General features: G+C 45.9%; 1 protein-coding gene across 2 annotated transcripts; it reads left to right on the forward strand.

Annotated features, from left to right (window-relative positions):
* The first annotated feature begins 1,346 nt into the window (after positions 1 to 1,346).
* LOC144729594 (sugar phosphate exchanger 3-like) lies at positions 1,347 to 19,717 on the forward strand. Of its 2 annotated transcripts, XM_078609956.1 has the most exons (16): positions 1,347 to 1,458; positions 1,984 to 2,127; positions 4,264 to 4,354; positions 4,559 to 4,673; positions 6,296 to 6,388; positions 6,877 to 6,960; positions 7,611 to 7,756; positions 8,064 to 8,160; positions 10,714 to 10,798; positions 11,898 to 12,115; positions 12,777 to 12,918; positions 14,500 to 14,601; positions 15,134 to 15,181; positions 16,122 to 16,273; positions 17,740 to 17,805; positions 18,074 to 19,717. In XM_078609956.1, exons 2-16 carry the CDS (start codon positions 2,109 to 2,111, stop codon positions 18,167 to 18,169), a joined length of 1,554 nt encoding a protein of 517 aa, XP_078466082.1. In that variant the 5' UTR covers positions 1,347 to 1,458; positions 1,984 to 2,108; the 3' UTR covers positions 18,170 to 19,717. The 2 variants fall into 2 exon arrangements, with proteins under 2 accessions (XP_078466082.1, XP_078466083.1); XM_078609957.1 differs by lacking the exon at positions 14,500 to 14,601.
* Positions 19,718 to 19,752: the final 35 nt, after the last annotated feature.

A 19,752-nucleotide genomic window follows, 5' to 3' on the forward strand; every position in this document is an offset into this window, starting at 1 on the left:
TGAAATAACCTTCAAAAATTTGAATACAATTACATGAAGAAATACTCTTTGGTTCTTTCGGTAAAGTCACGTAGGTAGGAAAATAAAATAAACCATATATCAAGACGTTTCGATTGCTTGTGTTTTATTTTATTTTTCTAACTCCGTGACTTTACCGAAAGAACCAAAGAGTATGGATTCCTGCAGTCACGAAAGCTTCAAATCAAGATTTGAAGAAAATTCAGAATACGTTATACAACTCAGGTTAATAATTATTAAATAATAGAACGTAGTAAGAATGGGTATTGTATGTTATCAGGAAGTGGGTTGTACATACCGTGACAACGTTGGTTTAAAGTTATATTTTCAGTCATTCACAACCACGTCACCGACACTTAATATACCAGCTATAATCTGCAGATGACGAGTTGTGAATTAGTTGGAAACGTTTACCTATGCTGTGAATCTGATAGAAGAAAATATCTGAAAATGTAAGAGAAAATCCTTCTACGTTGGCTTTAAAAGTCCAGGTGATGTGGTTGCGACGACTAAACGTGTTTATTCGCATCGACACTTTGATCAACGCCTCTACATTATTTTCTATGGAGTTTCACTTTTTTTAAAGATGTTCCATTTTTCCATATGACGCAGAATTGTCATTCTACCGTGTCCTCTGTTGCATTTTGCCAATTATTTACCGACACAAACCCCACTGAGTCTCAAGACTTGCTTCTCGGGAGGCTTCAGGAATGAATGTTTGGTCAGCACCATGAACGAGTGGTTGGTTGGTTTCATGTAACGAGGAAAATCGGAGACACCCAGAAATATCCCATGGGGATGCGTGTTCGAAACACTCGTGGGAGCGGTGGTGTAGCGGTTAGCGCTCTGTGCGACGAACCTGGCCACCCGAGTTCGATTTCCGCTCACGGCAAACACCGGTGACGATTATGTGAACCGCTCCTGGGCCTCCCCTAGGTCGACTCAGCCTCAAATGAGTGCCTAGTGTGGTGTGTAAACATCGCCACTCGGGAGACAAAGGCGGCCGGGCGTGGTCTGCCCGCCACCTTACCCCCCTCGTGTGCCGTGCCGGCCTTCGTAGTTGCTCGCTAACAGCACTTGCCCCAACAGTCTGTTAAGGCTACACGGGGGATCTTTGTCTTTGTGACACTCAGCACTGCCATCTCCTGGCCGCACCTTTCAGCCGCATGCCGAAACAACACCTGGGGTAGCTCTGGTGGCCACACATCCAGGAATGTCCTGAACCGTGCTTTGCATACGAAGCGTAAGTTGCCTTTGAGAAAGCCCCACATGGTCGAGATCGTGCACGCGTTGCCTCTTAAGAAGCAGCGCACGGGCAGAACCCTGACCGGCAGCACGGGGCTTGCTTCCTTGAGTTCTCGCAAAAAGAAGAAGAAAAAAAACGAACTTCACATTGGATTTCTGTTTGTCTTCTTGCTGTTATTCTTCAGGGATCTGTAGGTGAGTAATAAAGGGCAGACAATAATTGTTGGGAAGTAAGTAGAACACGTCCGCTTGTTTTGAGTCAGTTACATTTTTGCGTGAATAGCTTTTGGTGTCGTTTTAACATGTAGCCCCGTGATTTAAGGCACATTTCAGCATTTATACAATGATGTATATTTCCTAATCTCATTTTATTTTGTTGAATATGTGTGGCAAATAAAAAAAAAGTTTTATTTTTAAATTAATATATAAATAGCTTTTTTTACTAGTTCCGTATGTGTGTATATGTTGAGGCAATCGATTGTGATGTGTTGTCGTGGAAAGAAATGTTGTGAAAAACGTGTTCACTGTTTAGCCGGTAAATGTGCACTTAACAAAACACATTTCCCAAACTTGAAACATTTAACATTAAAAGTTTTTTTTTAGTTAACAAAAATGCTCTTTATCTATCGACGAAAGCCTCTCTGACTTTCTTAAATCTCTTTTGATGATGGCTTTGCTAATCATTTGTCCGGGTGTCGGTGGTGCACGCCTCGAATCCAGCCGTGCGGAGGGCAGCGAGGGTTGGTGGTTCACCACACAATTCTCGCGAAACTTCCTCCACGTGGACATCACCGTGCCGTGACACCCTGGCTCGCCAGAAGGCAGGACTGGACTGCACACGGGAAATGCTATTCCCTCACACGTGTAGGTTTTCGCTTGGTGCTCCGGTTTTTTTCCGTATGTAAGCATTCATTAATTTCGGTAAAGTCACGTAGGTATAAAAATAGTGATTTATTTTATTTTCTACCTGCGTGACTTTACCGAAAGAACCAAAGAGTATGGAATCCTGCAGTCACGAAAGCTTCAAATCAAGATTAATTAATTTGGCTGTAAACATTTTACTACAGAGGGGACCGCAGAGATTGGGCAATTGTTGGCACCGGCTAACCGCCTGGCTGGTTTCCCTGCGTGTCTGTGGTTCCTCCCCACACCTCCGAGTTGCTTTCTCTACGATGTGAGCAAATGCTGTGCGTGTTACAAGTTGAAATTATCAAATTACTCTAATATGCGTCAGGTATGGAATTATTTAACATTATGTTGTCTCCTAGGGCCATCACCTGGTTCGGGCATCTAAAACAATCTCCATGAGCCATATGGCGTGTTGGGTTGTGCGTGCTATATAAGCCTCACTCGGAGTTGTGTTTTGTAAAGCTGTTGAACATTTTGTTACTCACAATGTAAGATCGCAGATGAGTCACGGTCATAAATAAATACAAATTATAATCAATGTCATATCTGAAGTGTGACATTTTGGATTTTTTTTTACATTTTATTGCAAATGCCCATTGTGGAAATTTGATTCTTTTTGTTTGCCATATTTAATGTAAATCATTTTTCGTAAGTCACATCAACACTACGGCTTGATTATTCGTGGATACGTTTTGCATCCTTTATTTTTGTTCAAAAAAGAATGTCGTACTCATGTTTGTTTTGCTTTTCGTACAGTTAGTCAAGTTCCGCTCTTCCTCAACTAGTGACAATACTCGTTGTTTGTATCGCGACCTCCGTAACAATGATCGTAAATATGATTTGTACTGTACAACATCTATACCGCCGCAGGGTACCCATCAAATAGAGCAGAACAGCTCATCCGGATGAAATAATTAAAACCTAAAATCTAACAGACCTTTAAATTATTCCCTGCGTAGAGCCAGTCTCCAAAAATGTAATCGTGTCATCATTTGGCGATGTTACAAGTTGCGTTTACGTAAGATAATGCTTGAAGTGATATTGTGTGTGTGAGAGAGATGAACACGTGGATTAGTGAATAGACACACATTAGTGCCATCATTCAAACTGTTAAGAATAGTATGGTAAGTGTTCCTGGGCAGGGCCCGTTGCTATATTTGGTCCAATAATTCCCATAGCCAACAAGGCAGGCAATGCCACAGACCTCCACCCTGTCGTAAACTGACAAAGCAGTGTCAATTATTATAATGAGTATTATTATATCACATCAAGTTCTGCAATGGATCATTATGGTAAATACATGAATCAATACCTTCGACTCCGTATCTCAAAATAAAGTATGATTAGTCAGCTACTGGGCTCACCCGCCAGACTTGTGTTAAACATCCACACTTGTTGAAAGCATGCAAATTGTGGGCTGCTTTAGCCTCATCAGCTGAATCCAGCGGGTCTACCAAATACTGCGCTGAACTGCTGGACTGTCAGGCACTCTGTTCATGTGTCTTCTATCCTACATAATGAATGATAGAGAGCAGTCTGAACTGTTTGATAGAACTACAAACACACACACACACGAGGTATCGTGAGGAATTCTACTGGATGGAATTCATCGATGTGTATGTTGAACTTATTTCACACCGTACGTAGTCAACCATGCTAATCGAGGTTCGAGAGTGGCACGGTATGTACAATGGACTGTATTTATTCTATTTTATACACAACCAAAGGTCATGCATTTAAGTTACGCGGGCATCTTTACAGGAAACGTGCTTAGCACTTAGGCTGCCCCGCGTCACTGACGCGCCAGGTAACCCAATGCCTCCACGTGTCACGGTCTTGTGCCATCGTTCTTCCCACACACACACCTGTCGAGATAATATCCTTCTGCACTGCTGTATCCTTTAAAGTCAATTCAACACAAATGCACTCCAACAAAGACACGGAGGAATTTGTTGTGTAAGGGGCAACCCCGTTAAGCAGGCATTGCTTGCAGAGGGCCCGGTTCAGAGTTGTGTTGGCATTGTTTTCGTGGCGGAGAGTGCTGTGATTAACAATCTGTCATGCTGCTTCTGTTTCCTTGCTCGAGAGCAGATGCTTGGTGTGGGTCGAGAATGCATGCTGCTCTAACCAGACATGGATACACGCAGCATCATCTGTGCATCTTCCTTCTCACATTTTCCAGGTATAATACTCGGGTTGTATGTATTTACAAGTGCTCCAATAATTTGCTTTGCTTCAAATTGATTTAAAAAAGACCCTCCGTCGTATGGCGCATGTGGATGTAGAGCAACGACTCTGATTTTACATTGAGGTGATCGAGCCAGAGTATTGCGTCAGGAGTAGCGGTCCACAGGTCGCGTGATGCACTCGCCGACCTGTTTTACAGCTACGCTTTGTTCAACGCAACGCGGAAAACTTTGAGTTGCGTCAAGGTCAGCTTCCTCAGCGAGTGGACGCGAATGCCGATCAACGACTCAACGGAAACACTCAGTCCACCCGAGGTGAGAGAGGCACCAGGATCTCTCCTCCTGCACGAATGTTTTTACTCTCAGCGAGGTCCGTGTGTGAAGAAGCTCGAACCATAGTAGGGGGTTACGAGCGCGATCGAGAAAGTACGAGAGGCTGAACTTAGATCGGAATATGTATTTATACTGGCATTTGTATTTATATTTGAATATTTATGTATACTGGAGGAATCCAATGAACCATCAAGCTGTATTTTGCCAATGTCCAGTGGACATCTGTGGAAAATATGGTTTTGGACGTGTGTTGAGGAAGCACAAAGACACAATGAGCAGGGCTATGGAGATGCCATCGGTTCTGGGCAGAAGGAGTAGAGGGAGACCGAGGGTGGGAGGGAAGGATGTTGTGGAACGGAATGCGAGGACAGTGGATGTGAAACGAGAAGAGGCACAATATGTGTAATGACAGTCGAGCCAACCTACGATGTGAGTGGACTAGTGGCTTCGGGAGGTATTGACAGGGGAGTCAGCCTGCAGTACGAATGGACTAGTGGCCACGGGAGGTAATGACAGGGGAGTCAGCCTGCAGTACGAATGGACTAGTGGCCACGGGAGGTAATGACAGGGGAGTCAGCCTGTAGTACGAATGGACTAGTGGCCACGGGAGGTAATGACAGGAGAGTCAGCCTGCAGTACGAATGGACTAGTGGCCACGGGAGGTAATGACAGGGGAGTCAGCCTGCAGTACGAAGGGACTAGTGGCCACGGGAGGTAATGACAGGGGAGTCAGCCTGTAGTACGAATGGACTAGTGGCCACGGGAGGTAATGACAGGAGAGTCAGCCTGCAGTACGAATGGACTAGTGGCCACGGGAGGTAATGACAGGGGAGTCAGCCTGCAGTACGAATGGACTAGTGGCCACGGGAGGTAATGACAAAGGAGTCAGCCTGCAGTACGAGTGGACTGGTGGCTAAGGGAGGTAATGACAGGGGAGTCAGCCTGCAGTACGAATGGACTAGTGGCCACGGGAGGTAATGACAAAGGAGTCAGCCTGCAGTACGAGTGGACTGGTGGCTAAGGGAGGTAATGACAGGGGAGTCAGCCTGCAGTACGAATGAATTGGTGGCTACGGGAATGATCGAGAATAGGAGCGTGGCCAGGTGACGGAAGAGGATGGTAGAGTCTGCCGGTAGAACGAGCATCTAGAACCAGCGAGAAGGTTTGGGAATGGGGGCGTGGCCTCGGACCGTATATAAGGGGGATATGCGCGGGAGACTCGGAGCTGTTGCAGTGGGGGTCTCCGCCTGTTGGAGTGTGAGCACGTGTCTCCTTAATAAAATAAACCTTCTGAAGACAAGTGCGTCGAAGTCGTTTTTACATATATACCGGCAGTCCTCGACTTACGAATGACTTATACTTTCGGCAGGTGTATGTTGAGTGAACTGCAGTTGTAGAACTTTTGGCCAATATTTACTTTGCGCTGCAAATACAAAAATATATTTGATACAAATATGAAACAGTTACAAAGTTATGGAATGTAGATGTTGCGTTAATCGCCATTCTGTGCAAAGTAATATCGTAAATATAACAATGATATTGCGTTAACCCTCCCCAGTGTGTGAACATGGAAACAAACTGGCATCCTTTATCCGTCTCTGCAGATTTGGTCAGCACACTCGCTCTTCCCCGATGAAGAAAAGGCGTCACTGTTTCTCGGTGCCCTTGACACCATATTCCTCTTCACCTATGCCATGGTAGGTAACGCAGAGATATGCCCTGATTCACGACATTCAGTGCTCAGAGCCAGCATCACTTCATGGGCCCATTCCCGTGCATTTTGGTCTGCCATCACCTTCGCCACGCTGAATTATACTGGCCATTAGTGGCCAAAGTTGCTCAGAAACTTTTTTATATATCTTGTTGTCCTTGTCCAGCACCTCTGACTACCACGGTTGGCTATGTACGATGCGAAATAAGTTCAACATGCATACATATGTACAAAGGCAAATATCCCCCTTATAGCCTTGAACAAACTGTTGGGGCAAGTGTTGTTAGCGAGGCCAGGTTTTTTTTTCTACCCCAGATGTGGCAACCTGATGCACTGCGGAAGTATGACTTTGCATTTGAATAATGATCACTCTGAACAGTGTTAACTCTTCTTACTGTGTGTGCTTGAATAATAACAATGGTGAGCAGAATTGTGGATGTATTGCATACGTACGTGTCGGTGTTTTTCACTCAGGGATCATACATCAGCGGATTTCTGAGCGATAGATTTAACCTGCGATTGGTGCTGTCCGTGGGCATGTGGTTATCCGCTTTGGTGGTAAGAAACCTCTGGCTCTACGTCTCTCACGATTACACTTCTCAACATCTGATTGAGCCGAAGCCAATCTGCAGCTGTGCGGTGACTGCACGTTCATACAAATGCACTACGATGTTGGAAGGACACACAACGAGAGACGTGTATTCGAATCTCTGTGCATAATTCCTGGCTGTTATCCCCTTTGCTACGGAGCTGACGGGTTGAGATTATGACTACTGTATTGTATATTTACATGAGAAATGAATAATTATTGTTCAATTGAAAGACTCACAATCACCGTAAAAATGTTGGAATATTCCACCACTGGCTCAGGGCTATAAACAGGAGATAATCTCTACCGGATTCTCAATTAAGTAAGAAACGTTCATCTTCTTGGTTCCAAGCCTGGGGTGTGTCATTCAGACTCTGTCGTCTCGACAGACCTGTTCTTCACCTGAGGACGGCTACTTGCGTTGTGGCCGAAACGTCGTGAAAATTATTTTATTATGTTTTATTTGTATTATTTTATTATTTCCATTCTACGTGACTTTACCGAAAGAACCAAGAAGATTAATCCCTGCAGTCACGAAAGCTTTAAATGGATAAGAAACGTTCGTTAACTTTTTCGAGTCTTCTACGTGTAAAGTGACCGGTATTCGTGTCCCACGCAGGCATTTGTGTTCGGGAGCGTCACGGAGTGGCTGGGATTCTACAACATGCCCTTCTACGCTTTCCTCTGGGCTCTCAACGGATTCGTCCAGTCCACTGGCTGGCCCTGCACTGTGGCTATCATGGGCAATTGGTTTGGCAACAAGAGGTAGAGACGTTTAGCACAATGTCATTGCTACGAAATCACTGAGACGAGACGGTGCTGAGTGCAGTCTCGAACTCTTTATTCATTAGCTCTGTGGCCTCTCTGTCCATGTGCTACGATGAACGGTCATTACCCTAAAACGTCGTCGATTATTTATATATTTTTCCCTTTTAAGGCAGCGTTGTTGACAAATGTGTTGAGTTGTTTTAGTTGTTTATCGTGCTTGTGCACCGCGGCCAATACAACACAAAATAATTGATTCCGCCTTCCGCTACATTTTGCTCACGTCATTGACATTTTATTTTGCCAGCCGTGGGTTCATATTTGGAGTGTGGAGCTCCTGCGGCTGCATTGGAAACATCCTGGGAGCTCTGCTCGTCTCCACGGTCATCAGCTACGGCTATGAGGTATGTGAGCCACGCTCGAGTCAGTGAACACACCTGCACGGTGAGGCTCGTGTGTCACTGTGTCTATCCTCCATTCAGAATCAGAATTTTACTGGTAGGAACCACCTGGTTCCACTAGCCCACAGGGGATTATTGTGTTCGTCCGTCCGTCGTGTATCCAAAAATGGGAGGAGTGGGGCTGGGTGGAGAGGGGAGGGTGGGGAGGGGCTGGGTGGGGAGGGTGGGAAGAGACTGGGTGGGGAGGGGCTGGGTGGGGGGTGGGAGGGGTGGGGCTGGGTGGGGAGGGGCTGGTCACCCCGTGGTGCCCTTATAAAACTCAACGTTTAACCTACTCACGCCGGCTTGTGCCCGCCCTCACAGTCGGCCATATGTGCGGAACACACCACGCCGCCGTTGACCCTGGCCATTGACCGAGCAACCCAACGTTCCTACCAGCTCCCTCCGCAGGAATGTGTTTATTTATACTGCAGGAGGAATCCGATGAGCTATAAAGCTCTTTTTCAGAGATGTCCAGTAGGGCAGGTCAGAACCTTACAACAACAAACAATACACAAACATGACAGGAGTGAAAAGTACATGACAGGTAAACAAATCACCCACATACATACAAATAAAACTAAACCTTTCCCATCCTACTAGGCAAAGCCCACTCAGATATTAACTTATTTTCAACGCATGCTTCTAAATGTCAGTCGGCACATTTATCCATGATTGCCTATGTCAGACGTCCGTATGTCAGTCAAAGTACACTTATCTGTCAATCTGTTCATCTGGCAGGCAGTCGGTAACTCGAACTGTCACGAATCTGATCAGTTAAGCCCCTATATTGTAACAGCCTGACAGGCATAGTATTTGTATACGAACTCAGTATGCAATGCTGTAGAGTGTTATGGGTAGAACATATATGCAAACCTCCATTCACTGCACATGTAAATACAAATCAATTTTCGTAAGTCAGCCTATTGACTCTCCAGACCAATGTCATCCTGCAGTAAACAGACTGGACCGGTTTTGAACTTCTGGATCTCATCAGCAGAAGCAGGCTTGTTTAACAAATGCTGCATACCACTGATGCCATTCAAATGCTCTGGCAAACAGACGGAAATAGCTAGTCACTCCTCTGATCGTATTTAAACACATTCCTGCGGAGGGAGCTGGTAGGAACGTTGGGTTGCTCGGTCAATGGCCAGGTGTGAGTAGGTTAAGCGTTGAGTTTTATAAGGGCACCACGGGGTGACCAGCCCCTCCTCACCCAGCCCCACCCCTCCCCACCCAGCCCCTCCCCACCCAGCCCCTCCCCACCCTTCCCTCTCCACCTAGCCCCACCCCTCCCATTTTTGGATGCACGACGGACGGACGGACGGACACAATAATCCCCTGTGGGCTGGTGTAACCAGGAGGTTCCTACCAGTAAGAGTACAGCCTAGAGATTGTATTAGATATATGTAATGGGTTCCGGAGACACTTGTAGAGGTAACTTCTTTATTACAATACAACACTCCAACAGTCCTGATACTCTGTTACAGCCTAGGGACACAGCCTAGGTACATAGCCTAGATACACTACTCTGGCTACGCTCTGGGGTCCTCAGGCTACAATTACCATAGGGAGGCTAATTGACCCGACCCAGCCAAGGTGCGGGTCTGGACTCTGGCTTCCTCGGAACTCGCCCTTACAAGGACATAGAGCCGGGAGTCCCAGAGTCCCACCACTGGCCCTCACAGCGTCCCGGCCCTTACAAGGACAAGCGGGACGAGGGGGTCCAGGGTCCTAAGCTGGCTGGTCTTGGGTCTTGGGTCTTGAGCTGCGACTGACCCCGATCGGCCAGGGAGCTGCCCTTTTATGCCTCGTCCCCAACGACGGGTGGGGTTGTGTGCGCCCCCAGATATCCCACAGAGCACACACAGCCCCCCCGTTGGTGGCGCCAAGGGGCTTAACTGTCTGGGGTGCCTGGAATCCTAGCACCCGGCGCCGAAGGCTTATCTTCCTAGGATCCCAGTGCCCCCAGCAGCCCCTCCCCTCTTATGGCACTACATATACAAGCCCTTGGAGGATGTTTCGCAAATTCCTGTGATAATAATTCTAGGCCATTTTTCTTTCTGTGTAGATATTCAGTTCCAAAGATCCGGAATGGAACTTTATTCTGATGTATGCCGCGAGGGTAAATGGGATTGTATGAAACTTTAATAAAAACAAGGAAGAATGATGCATATGCATGGTTTCTGTAGTGCTTTCCAGCAAGTGTTTGTGCTCAAAAGTATTTTTTAAAATGTAATTAATGCAGACGACCTCCAATAATATATGGATCAGACATGTGGACATTAACATAGCAAATGGAAAGTGTGCAAAGAAGCACGGAGTCCTGCAGACTGGGAATTATACTGAGAGAGAGAGAGAGAGACACACGGGGATTAGAGAACGCACGCACGCTAGAGACATACATTTTAATCGAGGTTGTAAAGTGGACAGTTACGAGAGAGATTGCACGCAAAGTGAAGATGAGACCGTTAAAACTAACGGATGATGATACGCGTGTCTCTGATTGCGCAACAGTACACGTTCCTCGTGATGGCGTCCCTCCTGTTTTCTGGAGGAATTGTCGTCTTTTTCGGGATGGCCGTCTCCCCTGCTGAAGTTGGTGAGGGCACTCCCTGCCATCTTACACCGCAGATGACATTTTGACATGCCGCGGTCGTTTTTAGTATTGCCTAAGGCAGTGTTCTTCACTCATTTTCAGAGGTGGGCCACTTTCGCCGATAAGACATCGTCAGTGTGAGGGCCACCACACCATTTGAAACCATCGGGTGGTTTTACAGCAGCACGATGATGATGATGATGGTGGTGGGGGGTGTTTTCACATTTGTGTACTGTCGGGAGCAGCACGTCAAGGGCCGCACTAAAAGCCACCAGGAGCCGCTAGTGGCCTGCGGGCCTTGCAATGAAGAACGCTGCCCTATGGGTATCCCATTCCTGTTGATTGGGGACCTCTCCAACACCGCGTTAGCCATGTGGGTTTGTTGGGCGAGAATGAACCCCGATTTGCCGGCGCGGATTGGTGAATACGGAGCCCAGGAATGGTTCAGATATCACTCGCCACCGATATTAGCCGCGGTCCGGAATGGAGCTCAAACCGCGGGGTTCATAGTGCAGGAAGCTCAACACAGTGTACCACCGCTTCCCCCTTCTGTCTTAAACTAAAGGAGATAATTTGTTATTGACGATATGGCTGGGTGGACTGCTTAAATCCACGAAAGTACTCAGTCACTGACAGCCAGGTGTGATCCATGTCAGTCGTCAGGCTTCACTAGACAGCTGTCGTCTACCCAAGTGGCCATGCAATATTTCTATAAACTGTACAGTAACAACGCATTTCACGCCTCCCCATTTCACGTCGTTTCGCAAATGCGTCGTCACTTTATGAACGTCGCCTCCACCCCACACTCACGTCACTTTATGAACGTCGCCTCCACCCCACACTCACGTCGCTGACAGCACAGTCGTCCGTCCTTTCTCGTTATCCGTCGTTTCTCAGCCTTCGCCTCCACCACCACCACCGACTACTACTACCCTGTAAACCGCTTCGGTTGATGTCGTTTTGATGATATTCGTCGTCGCACCTTTCGGGAACGCATCCCCCGACGTAAACCGGTGGTAAATCGCTGTATCCATCTTTATCGAACCACGCACTGTTTTACACCGGAGCAGACCACAACTCTAATGCCACTTTGCATTTGCAGGCCTGTCATTGGCGAGCATAGAAGAGGAGGAAACAAGTTGCAGGGAGGCGTCCGTGACGTGGAGCAAAGCTTCGGAAAGCCTGCCAGTGGTGGACAAGGCGAACCAGCGCACGTACGGAACCCCTCCGGACGATGGGCCGAGGGAGGGTTCTTCCATACGCACGGACAAACCTGCTTTGGGTTTCTTCAAGATCGTCTGCTTGCCTGGCGTAGCAGTGGTGAGGAGCGGTTGTCGGATATCTCGCCAAACCGAGATCGCTTGCCACCCTTGTACTTTTTTTCCACTGTGCAACCAAGCCGTGCTGGGACCGTGCTGGGACTGTGCCGAGCCACCAACTTCTCAATTGACACCAAAGTATTTGTTTTTTGTGTGCAGTACATTAGTGTACACATTTTTGTGTCAAGTTGCTCTGATTGCATTGCTTTAAGACACGTTTTGATAAATACCTGTACAGTGTATTCTCCTATAGCACGGTAATTGTGTTATATAACAAATAATATATAATATGGGGGGGTAAAGCACAGGCCGTGATAACACGTGAGATGCGTAATGCAGGCTGAACAAAGACTGAGGAGCGTGGGTAGCGTCTAGAAGCATCCAGCAGCATCCCGCCTTGCGTGATGCTACACCGAGGCAGCCGTACGACCGCTTATTCCTACTCGCCCGACGTAGTTCCGTTCACTCAATCGCGTTACATCCAATTGGCGTCCGCGTTATTAAAAACGTGTTCCGTAATACATTCACCGCGTTATATATCCAATTAGCGTACGTGGAAAACACGCGGCGCTATTGGGGAACATAGCCTGCATTGACTTTCCTTGCGTGGGCATCTCTGCGTAAATGATACCATCGCCGTCCCTGTCTCTGCCGGGGCGCAGTACGCCTTGGCGTACGCGTGCCTCAAGCTGGTCAACTACGCCTTCTTCTTCTGGCTGCCGTACTACCTGGCCTACGAGTTCAGCTGGACCCAGGTGGACGCAAGCCGCATGTCAATATGGTACGACTTTGGAGGCATCATTGGTAAGCACGTCCGGACTTGGTTTAGATCGTTGTGCGTGTTTTATGATGTCACAGCAACATTTTTGTCTTTTTTCAACCCGCACAAGTAGAAGTTGATCTGCACAATAGTACAAGGATAGCCGTACCACTACTGGATGAAAGTCTTCCCACGTTCCACATGGGGGTTATTTGACCATACTTCAACACCACTTGCTCGGTGCAGGTTGAAGGCGAGCGGCATAAATGTTGGAGCATAGTGCAATGCAACGGTGATTTTTTTCCGCACTGCCCTCTGTCGGCAACGTAGCCCCACGGCCGGCAGCCTATAGCATCTGTTTTAAACACGGTGGTCGCCCATCCAAGCACTGACCAGCCTCAAGCCAGCTTAGCTTCCAAGATATAACAAGATCGGGTTGCTTGCTGGTGATTTGGTCACAAGCTTAAAGCATTTCGCCGGCTAATTATCCTTGGGCTTAGTTTTACTGGGGGCCTACTGTAAACCCATGGCCGTTCCACAACAGTTGGAGGGCGAATTCAGGGACTTCTTTCATGGCACCTCTCATCCCATCGGTTTAATTTATTTTCACGCGTCCAAACCCCCCACCTCTGCACACCCAGCAATTTAAATGTGTTCACCATGGTTAGGCGATCAGCAGGTCGCGGTGTGGTGGGCTAAAGTGTGGGCACTCCCACCCCTACCAAGATGTCAGGCCAACGTGGAAGAGTAGGCCAATATACCCCTAAGAGCCCCTTCTGCCATGTGGTGGAAGACCGCGAATTTTACAACCGTCAGGATCACTCTTCCTTCCGATATTAGTAAGCCATTTGAACTATGCACTTTTGAATCTAAATTGTGAACTACTTTCTTTAGAACTGCTTGTTGTTGCCTTCTCCCACACCTCCAATGATCACGGTTGGCTACGTATGGTGCGAAAGAAGTTCAACGTACATACATAAAGGTCTTGATGCAGCTAATTCGGCTGTGACGGTCCCACCTGATGACGGAGACTTGTGTTGCCTCCGAAACGTCGTGAATTTTATTTTTTTGTTTTGTTTTATTTTACTTTCATTAATTTTAATGTTTTACCTACGTGACTTTACCGAAAAAACCTAAGAATATGAATCATTGCAGTCACGAAAGCTTCAAATCTAGAATACATAAAGGTCATTTACAGGAAGATGCAATTTAGAATTAAAAAAGCAGATACCTGGGCTGTGAATTTTGGGCTGCACAACTTCAGTTTGAAGCCTTTTCAATGATAACGAAAGGGTCCGGTGTGAAGAATTTGGCACCGCTCTAAATTCAAGTTTGTTTTTCTCTGGACATCTGTGAAAAATAGCTTTGTAGCTCATCGGGTTCCTCCAGTATAAATGGTTCTGATTCTTATTCTCGAGGTCACGGCATCCTCCTGGCTTCAGTTGTTTGCTGTTGAACTGCGCTTCAGACTCAGCTTTCCACTCTCATTGAAAATGTATATTTATCGAGCGCATTCACTCCTTCCCCCCGCACCTCCGATTAGCACGGTTGGCTACGTACGGTGCGAAAGAAGTTCAACGCACACACATACATACATCTATAAATAGCAGATTATTATTTTCCAGGTGGCGCCATGGCTGGGTTGATATCCGACCGCCTGGGAAAGCGGGCGCCCGTCATTGCCCTGATGCTGCTGCTGGCGGTTGCCACTCTGGCCTGCTACCTCAGTGAGTACGGTGGTAGAAATTTCAATTTAAAGCTTTCGTGACTGCAGGGATTCATCTTATTGGTTCTTTCGGTAAAGTCACGTGGAAGGGAAATAATAAAATAATAAAAAGAAAACATAATAAAATACAATTCTCACGACGTTTCAGCCACAACGCAAGCAGCCGTCCTCAGGTGAAGAACAGGTCTGTCGGAAAGACAGCGTCCTCAGGTGAAGAACAGTTCTGTCGGAAAGACAGCGTCTGCCTTTCCGACAGACCTGTTCTTCACCTGAGGACGGCTGCTTGCGTTGTGGCCGAAACGTCGTGAGAATTGTATTTTATTATGTTTTATTTTTTTTATTTTATTATTTCCCTTCTACGTGACTTTACAGTGGTAGAATTACGTTTGGCGAGCGAAACAAAGTCAAGATGCGAGTTGCTTTAGAAAAGCAGACGTTGTAGCAATGAGAATGCTGCTGGTGTGTTGTGAGTTTATTTTTTTTTTATCGCGAATTGCTTTCAGAAATAATTCATGTTTTTTTTCTCTTTCCAGATCCTTTCAGCAACAGAGTTTGGAATGGATTCTTATTGGGTGTTACAGGTCAGATATTTGCTCAGTCATTGATTTTTTACTTCTGTTATGAAGCATATTCACCTTCAAGTGTACTGGGCAGAGTGCTTTAGTTTTTTTAAGTTCATGTATTTATCGGTAATATTTCCAGCTTACTTGAATGTCAAGATCTTCATAAAATTGCTTCTCTGGTTCAATGGTTATATCTCTATCATGCATTACGGTTCCGTTTAAGTTTCTAAAGGCGACAATGTAGCGACGATTACCATTCTTCAACTTTATCTGTTTGCATTTCATTACATCTTCATTTAACTTAGTGTTCTCTCATTTTGTTTTGGTGACCCTGGTGACCCAGTTCACTCTTGAAAACGAGACTCATCCTGCTATCTATAAAATCTCAATTGGTTAAACAAAATGAACGTGAAACTTCTTTCTTCATTCTTTTCCAAAACTTTGTTAGGCATATTCTTGGGTCTTTCGGTAAAATATGAATTCCTGCAGTCACGAAAGCTTTAAGTCAAGATTTGTTAGGCATTGTCATCATTTTTCATAGCTTTTCTTTCCATCGGAATTATTTTTGTGGTGTCACGTAAAGAAAAAAAACAGACAACAGGTATAAATATTAATTGCTGGATAAAGGCCTCCCCAGGCAGTATTAGTCACGGGGGTTGTTTTGAGGATACTTCACGACTCTGGTCAGTGTGTGTTCGTGAAGAGTTGAGGAGGCAGTCCAACGATCTGCCCGGACATCACTCGCCACTCATTTTAGCCATGGCCAGGAATCAAACTAAGGTGATCGGCTTCATTTTGCTATGCGCTTACCCACTTAATGCCTGCTTTCTACCCAAAATATATCACAGTTTATTGATGTAATTATAAAGTTTGGACCAAGAGGTAATAAGTATAAGAACCACTGATATGCCCCCAATGAATAACGTGTGCTCGTGTCCACGGTGCCGTGTGGGCGCAGGGTTTTTCGTGAGTGGGACAGCTAACCTCATCAGCTCAGCTGTGCCGGCTGACCTGGGCCAACAGGGCACAATTCAGGGCAACCGGGAGGCGTTGGGCACTGTGACTGGCATCGTGGATGGAACGGGCAGCCTGGGGGCTTCCGTAGGACAGGTAACTCCAATACTCATCCCCCCCCACCTCCATCCTTCACCGTACTTCACCACGCTGGTCAGTGCAGGTTGGTGAAAGGAACACATTTTGTCTGCTATAAATGTGCACACTTTGTTGAGCTATAATTATTTGTGGCCAGGTCGCTTCTGAAAAACAAGTTAATACATCAGTGGGCTTTGCCTGGTAGGATGGAGGATGGGATAGTTTAGGTGTATTTGTACGTGTTTGGGTGATTTGTTTACCTTTATTGTACTTTGCACTCCTATCGTTTTTTTTATTGTTTATTGTTATAATGTTCTTACCTGCCCCGGCTGGACATCTGTTAAGAAAGCTTTATAGCTCATCGGATTCCTCCAGTAACACATTCCTGCGGAGGGAGCTGGTAGGAACGTTGGGTTGCTTGGTCAATGGCCAGGGTCAACGGCGGCGTGGTGTATTCCACAAATATGCCCGACTGTGAGGGCGGGCACAAGCCGGCGTGAGTAGGTTAAACGTTGAGTTTTATAAGGGCACCACGGGGTGACCAGCCCCTCCCCACCCAGCCTCACCCCTCCCACCCCCCACCCAGCCCCACCCTCCCCACCCAGCCCCTCCCTCCCCTCCCCACCCAGCCCCTCCCCACCCAGCCCCTCCCTGCACGACGGTGGTGTAACCAGGAGGTTCCTACCAGTATAAATACACATATATTGTGATTCTGATGTATGGGTGCCAGTACCCGGTATAGATACAAAGTACCCACGCCTCTTCAAGCTCAGCAAGGCAGGGCTACCTTAATTTTTTTTAGCTTTTCACGCCCAACATAATTACATTAAGCCTATGTAAGTGAGCATAGCCTGCGGTATGCGAGTATGGTGTAGGTACAATAATACATCTCTCTAAATATATATTTTATTAGAATATTTGCGTAGCAGCACGACCAGAAGGTTAAAAAAATTTTGCAATCCTCTGTTATCCGTGCACCCTCCTTGTTGTGCGCATGCTCCTATTGACTACGTGCTACATTCATCCTATTTTCCAGTCGATTGTGGGCATAACAGGAAATCACCCAGACAGTTTGACAAATTCCTAGGGAATCGCACGCAACTATTAGGGTGTGAAATACATGATGAGTAATGCATTACACATTGCTGATTATGTTTCCCATAGTCTGGTGTGGTGGTGATATTTATCTAAAATCTGCTAAATATGTTATATAATTAACACCGCATGTAACTTTCAGCAGATGTCTCGTTTAGCTTCAGCATGGGGTAGCCAGCGTGACGTTCACGATAGTTGAGAGACTGTCTGCTGACCCAATTTATTAATCATTATCTTGAGGGTATATTTATGCATTATGAAATGTAGTGTGCACTGTTTTTTTTACCATAAGTATTTACAATAACCACATGCGTATGCGTTTCATAGGTACTGTTGTGTTTATTTTAACCAAGTTATTTTACTTCCCACCATGATTTTTCTCGCTACAGTTTCTCGTGGCAGTCATATACAGCCGTTTTGGCTGGGAATGGGTTTTCGTATTCTTCATTGTTATGGTAAGTAAAGTTACGAAGAGTTTATAACTGTGTGTGCTGAGTTTGGTAAGCCATTCAAATTACATCTGAGCTCACCAAAAGCTTGTATTGTGATCGGTGATGAGTGATGGATTGCACTTTACTGCAGAAAATACTAAACTGTATCAATGTCTGTTGACACGATTAGATGTATGGTACCCAAGTCCTCTCATCAAAATACATCACGGATAAATAAGTATAATTAATGCCCACTGTGTGATGTATTGTGTACTTTATGTTGCATTTGCAGATATTCCTCACCTTGATCATTCTGCTCCCTCTGGTCGTTCGAGAAATCAAAAATATATTTGTCAATCAACAAGTGGGGTGCCTGTCAACCACATGAATTGCAACATGAATTATGCCATATGGACAGACTTTCCTGGCGCGTAGTGAAGCTATTACATTACAGTTACTAGAAACTTGCCAATGCTTGGAAGAGCCAGATGAGATAATAATCATTTTAAATAATAGTGGCAAAATATAGAAGGCAACTGGCATTCAAGAGGATTGATGGCAGCCAGAAGTGGTAGTTTTACTCAGTGATCTTGAGTACACATATATACGGAGGGTAAAAATTATACCGTAATTATTACATTTGGTATGTGGACCATTCCAATAGTGCAAGGCTATCACGGGGGCGCAATGTTTCACGGACACGATGTGCAGCGGTTTGACAGTATGCGGCGATGGTTGCAATGGGCAATCCCAATCGAGCGATCTGCCGTTGCTTTTCAAATCTGGGCGATTCCAGAGGTGCACGGTGAGCTTACTCTTCTCGACTGACGTCAGTGGGATTTGAAGCGTCCGCTTGTTGAAGCAGGCAGACGGCACACGCGTTTCACGCTAAATACACACGTGCGCAGGGAGGCCGAGCAGTGCCGGATTAAGCTAGTGCGGGACATGTAGCATATGTTATAAAGGGGCCCTAAATTAATAAAAACGCACAAATATTAAAACACAATTTTTTTTATTTGCATAATAAAGTAATTGTATTTTTTCATTTGCTATACAGCCAGATAATACGATAAATCGCTAACCTTAAACACCGAGTCGTTCATAAAAGTCGAAGGCGGTATAGTACTATAGTAATAGAGCAAGTGCAAGAATTACTGAACCGGAATTGATAGTTTGAAAGCATTTAGAGCGGAGTCCTTGAAAGTGCGGAGCCCGTAGCATTTGCTCCTTTTGCTACGAGGATCACCCGGCACTGAGGCTGAGCGGTGAACGCGCTACCACTGGGCCACGAGGAAGACAACGAGAGCATTGGCGCTTCTCAGGTGATGTTAAGGACGAAGATGAAGAGCGGACGGGATGGAGGGAATTTGGAGACGAATATCTGCCGTGGGCCAGAGGACGAGAGAGAGAAGACATGTTAAAGATGTGTGTGTGTGTGTATGGTGGGTTTAAAATAGCGAAGTAATGTTGCTTGTGATAAAATGCTGGGTGCGTCGACACAGTAGTTGAGTAGTATTGAACATTGTTGATTAAAATGTTTCGGTGCAATAAAAACAACTCAGGAATTGTGTGTAAAAACAGTGTAACAGTATATAATGTGAACACGAGCAGGTACATAAACGTGAGTTTCAAGGCCGAACACTTAACTACAAGCAGGTATGAAGGGAAGAGGCTAAGTGTGAATACGTATTTTTCGTAAATGATATGCAAGTCTTTTGTACTAAAATGAGTTAATAGTTATTGCTTACGTCTCAAATCTTACGCGAATATGTTAAGATAACCGAATGTTTATCAAATATGGTACTATGCATGAATGTCCTCAGGTTAATATTTATGTAAGCAAAGTCAAGGTGTGTGATGCTGTACTTTTAACTTGCACTGCCAAAGGTGGACAATTCTCGCTCTCTCTCTTTCCCACTTCAGATCCCACGACGCATCATATTCACCGTGACCAATTCCACCATGAAACGT

Source organism: Lampetra planeri, chromosome 33 (assembly GCF_965212315.1).
Source record: "Lampetra planeri chromosome 33, kcLamPlan1.2.h2, whole genome shotgun sequence".
Classification (NCBI taxonomy): domain Eukaryota; kingdom Metazoa; phylum Chordata; class Hyperoartia; order Petromyzontiformes; family Petromyzontidae; genus Lampetra; species Lampetra planeri.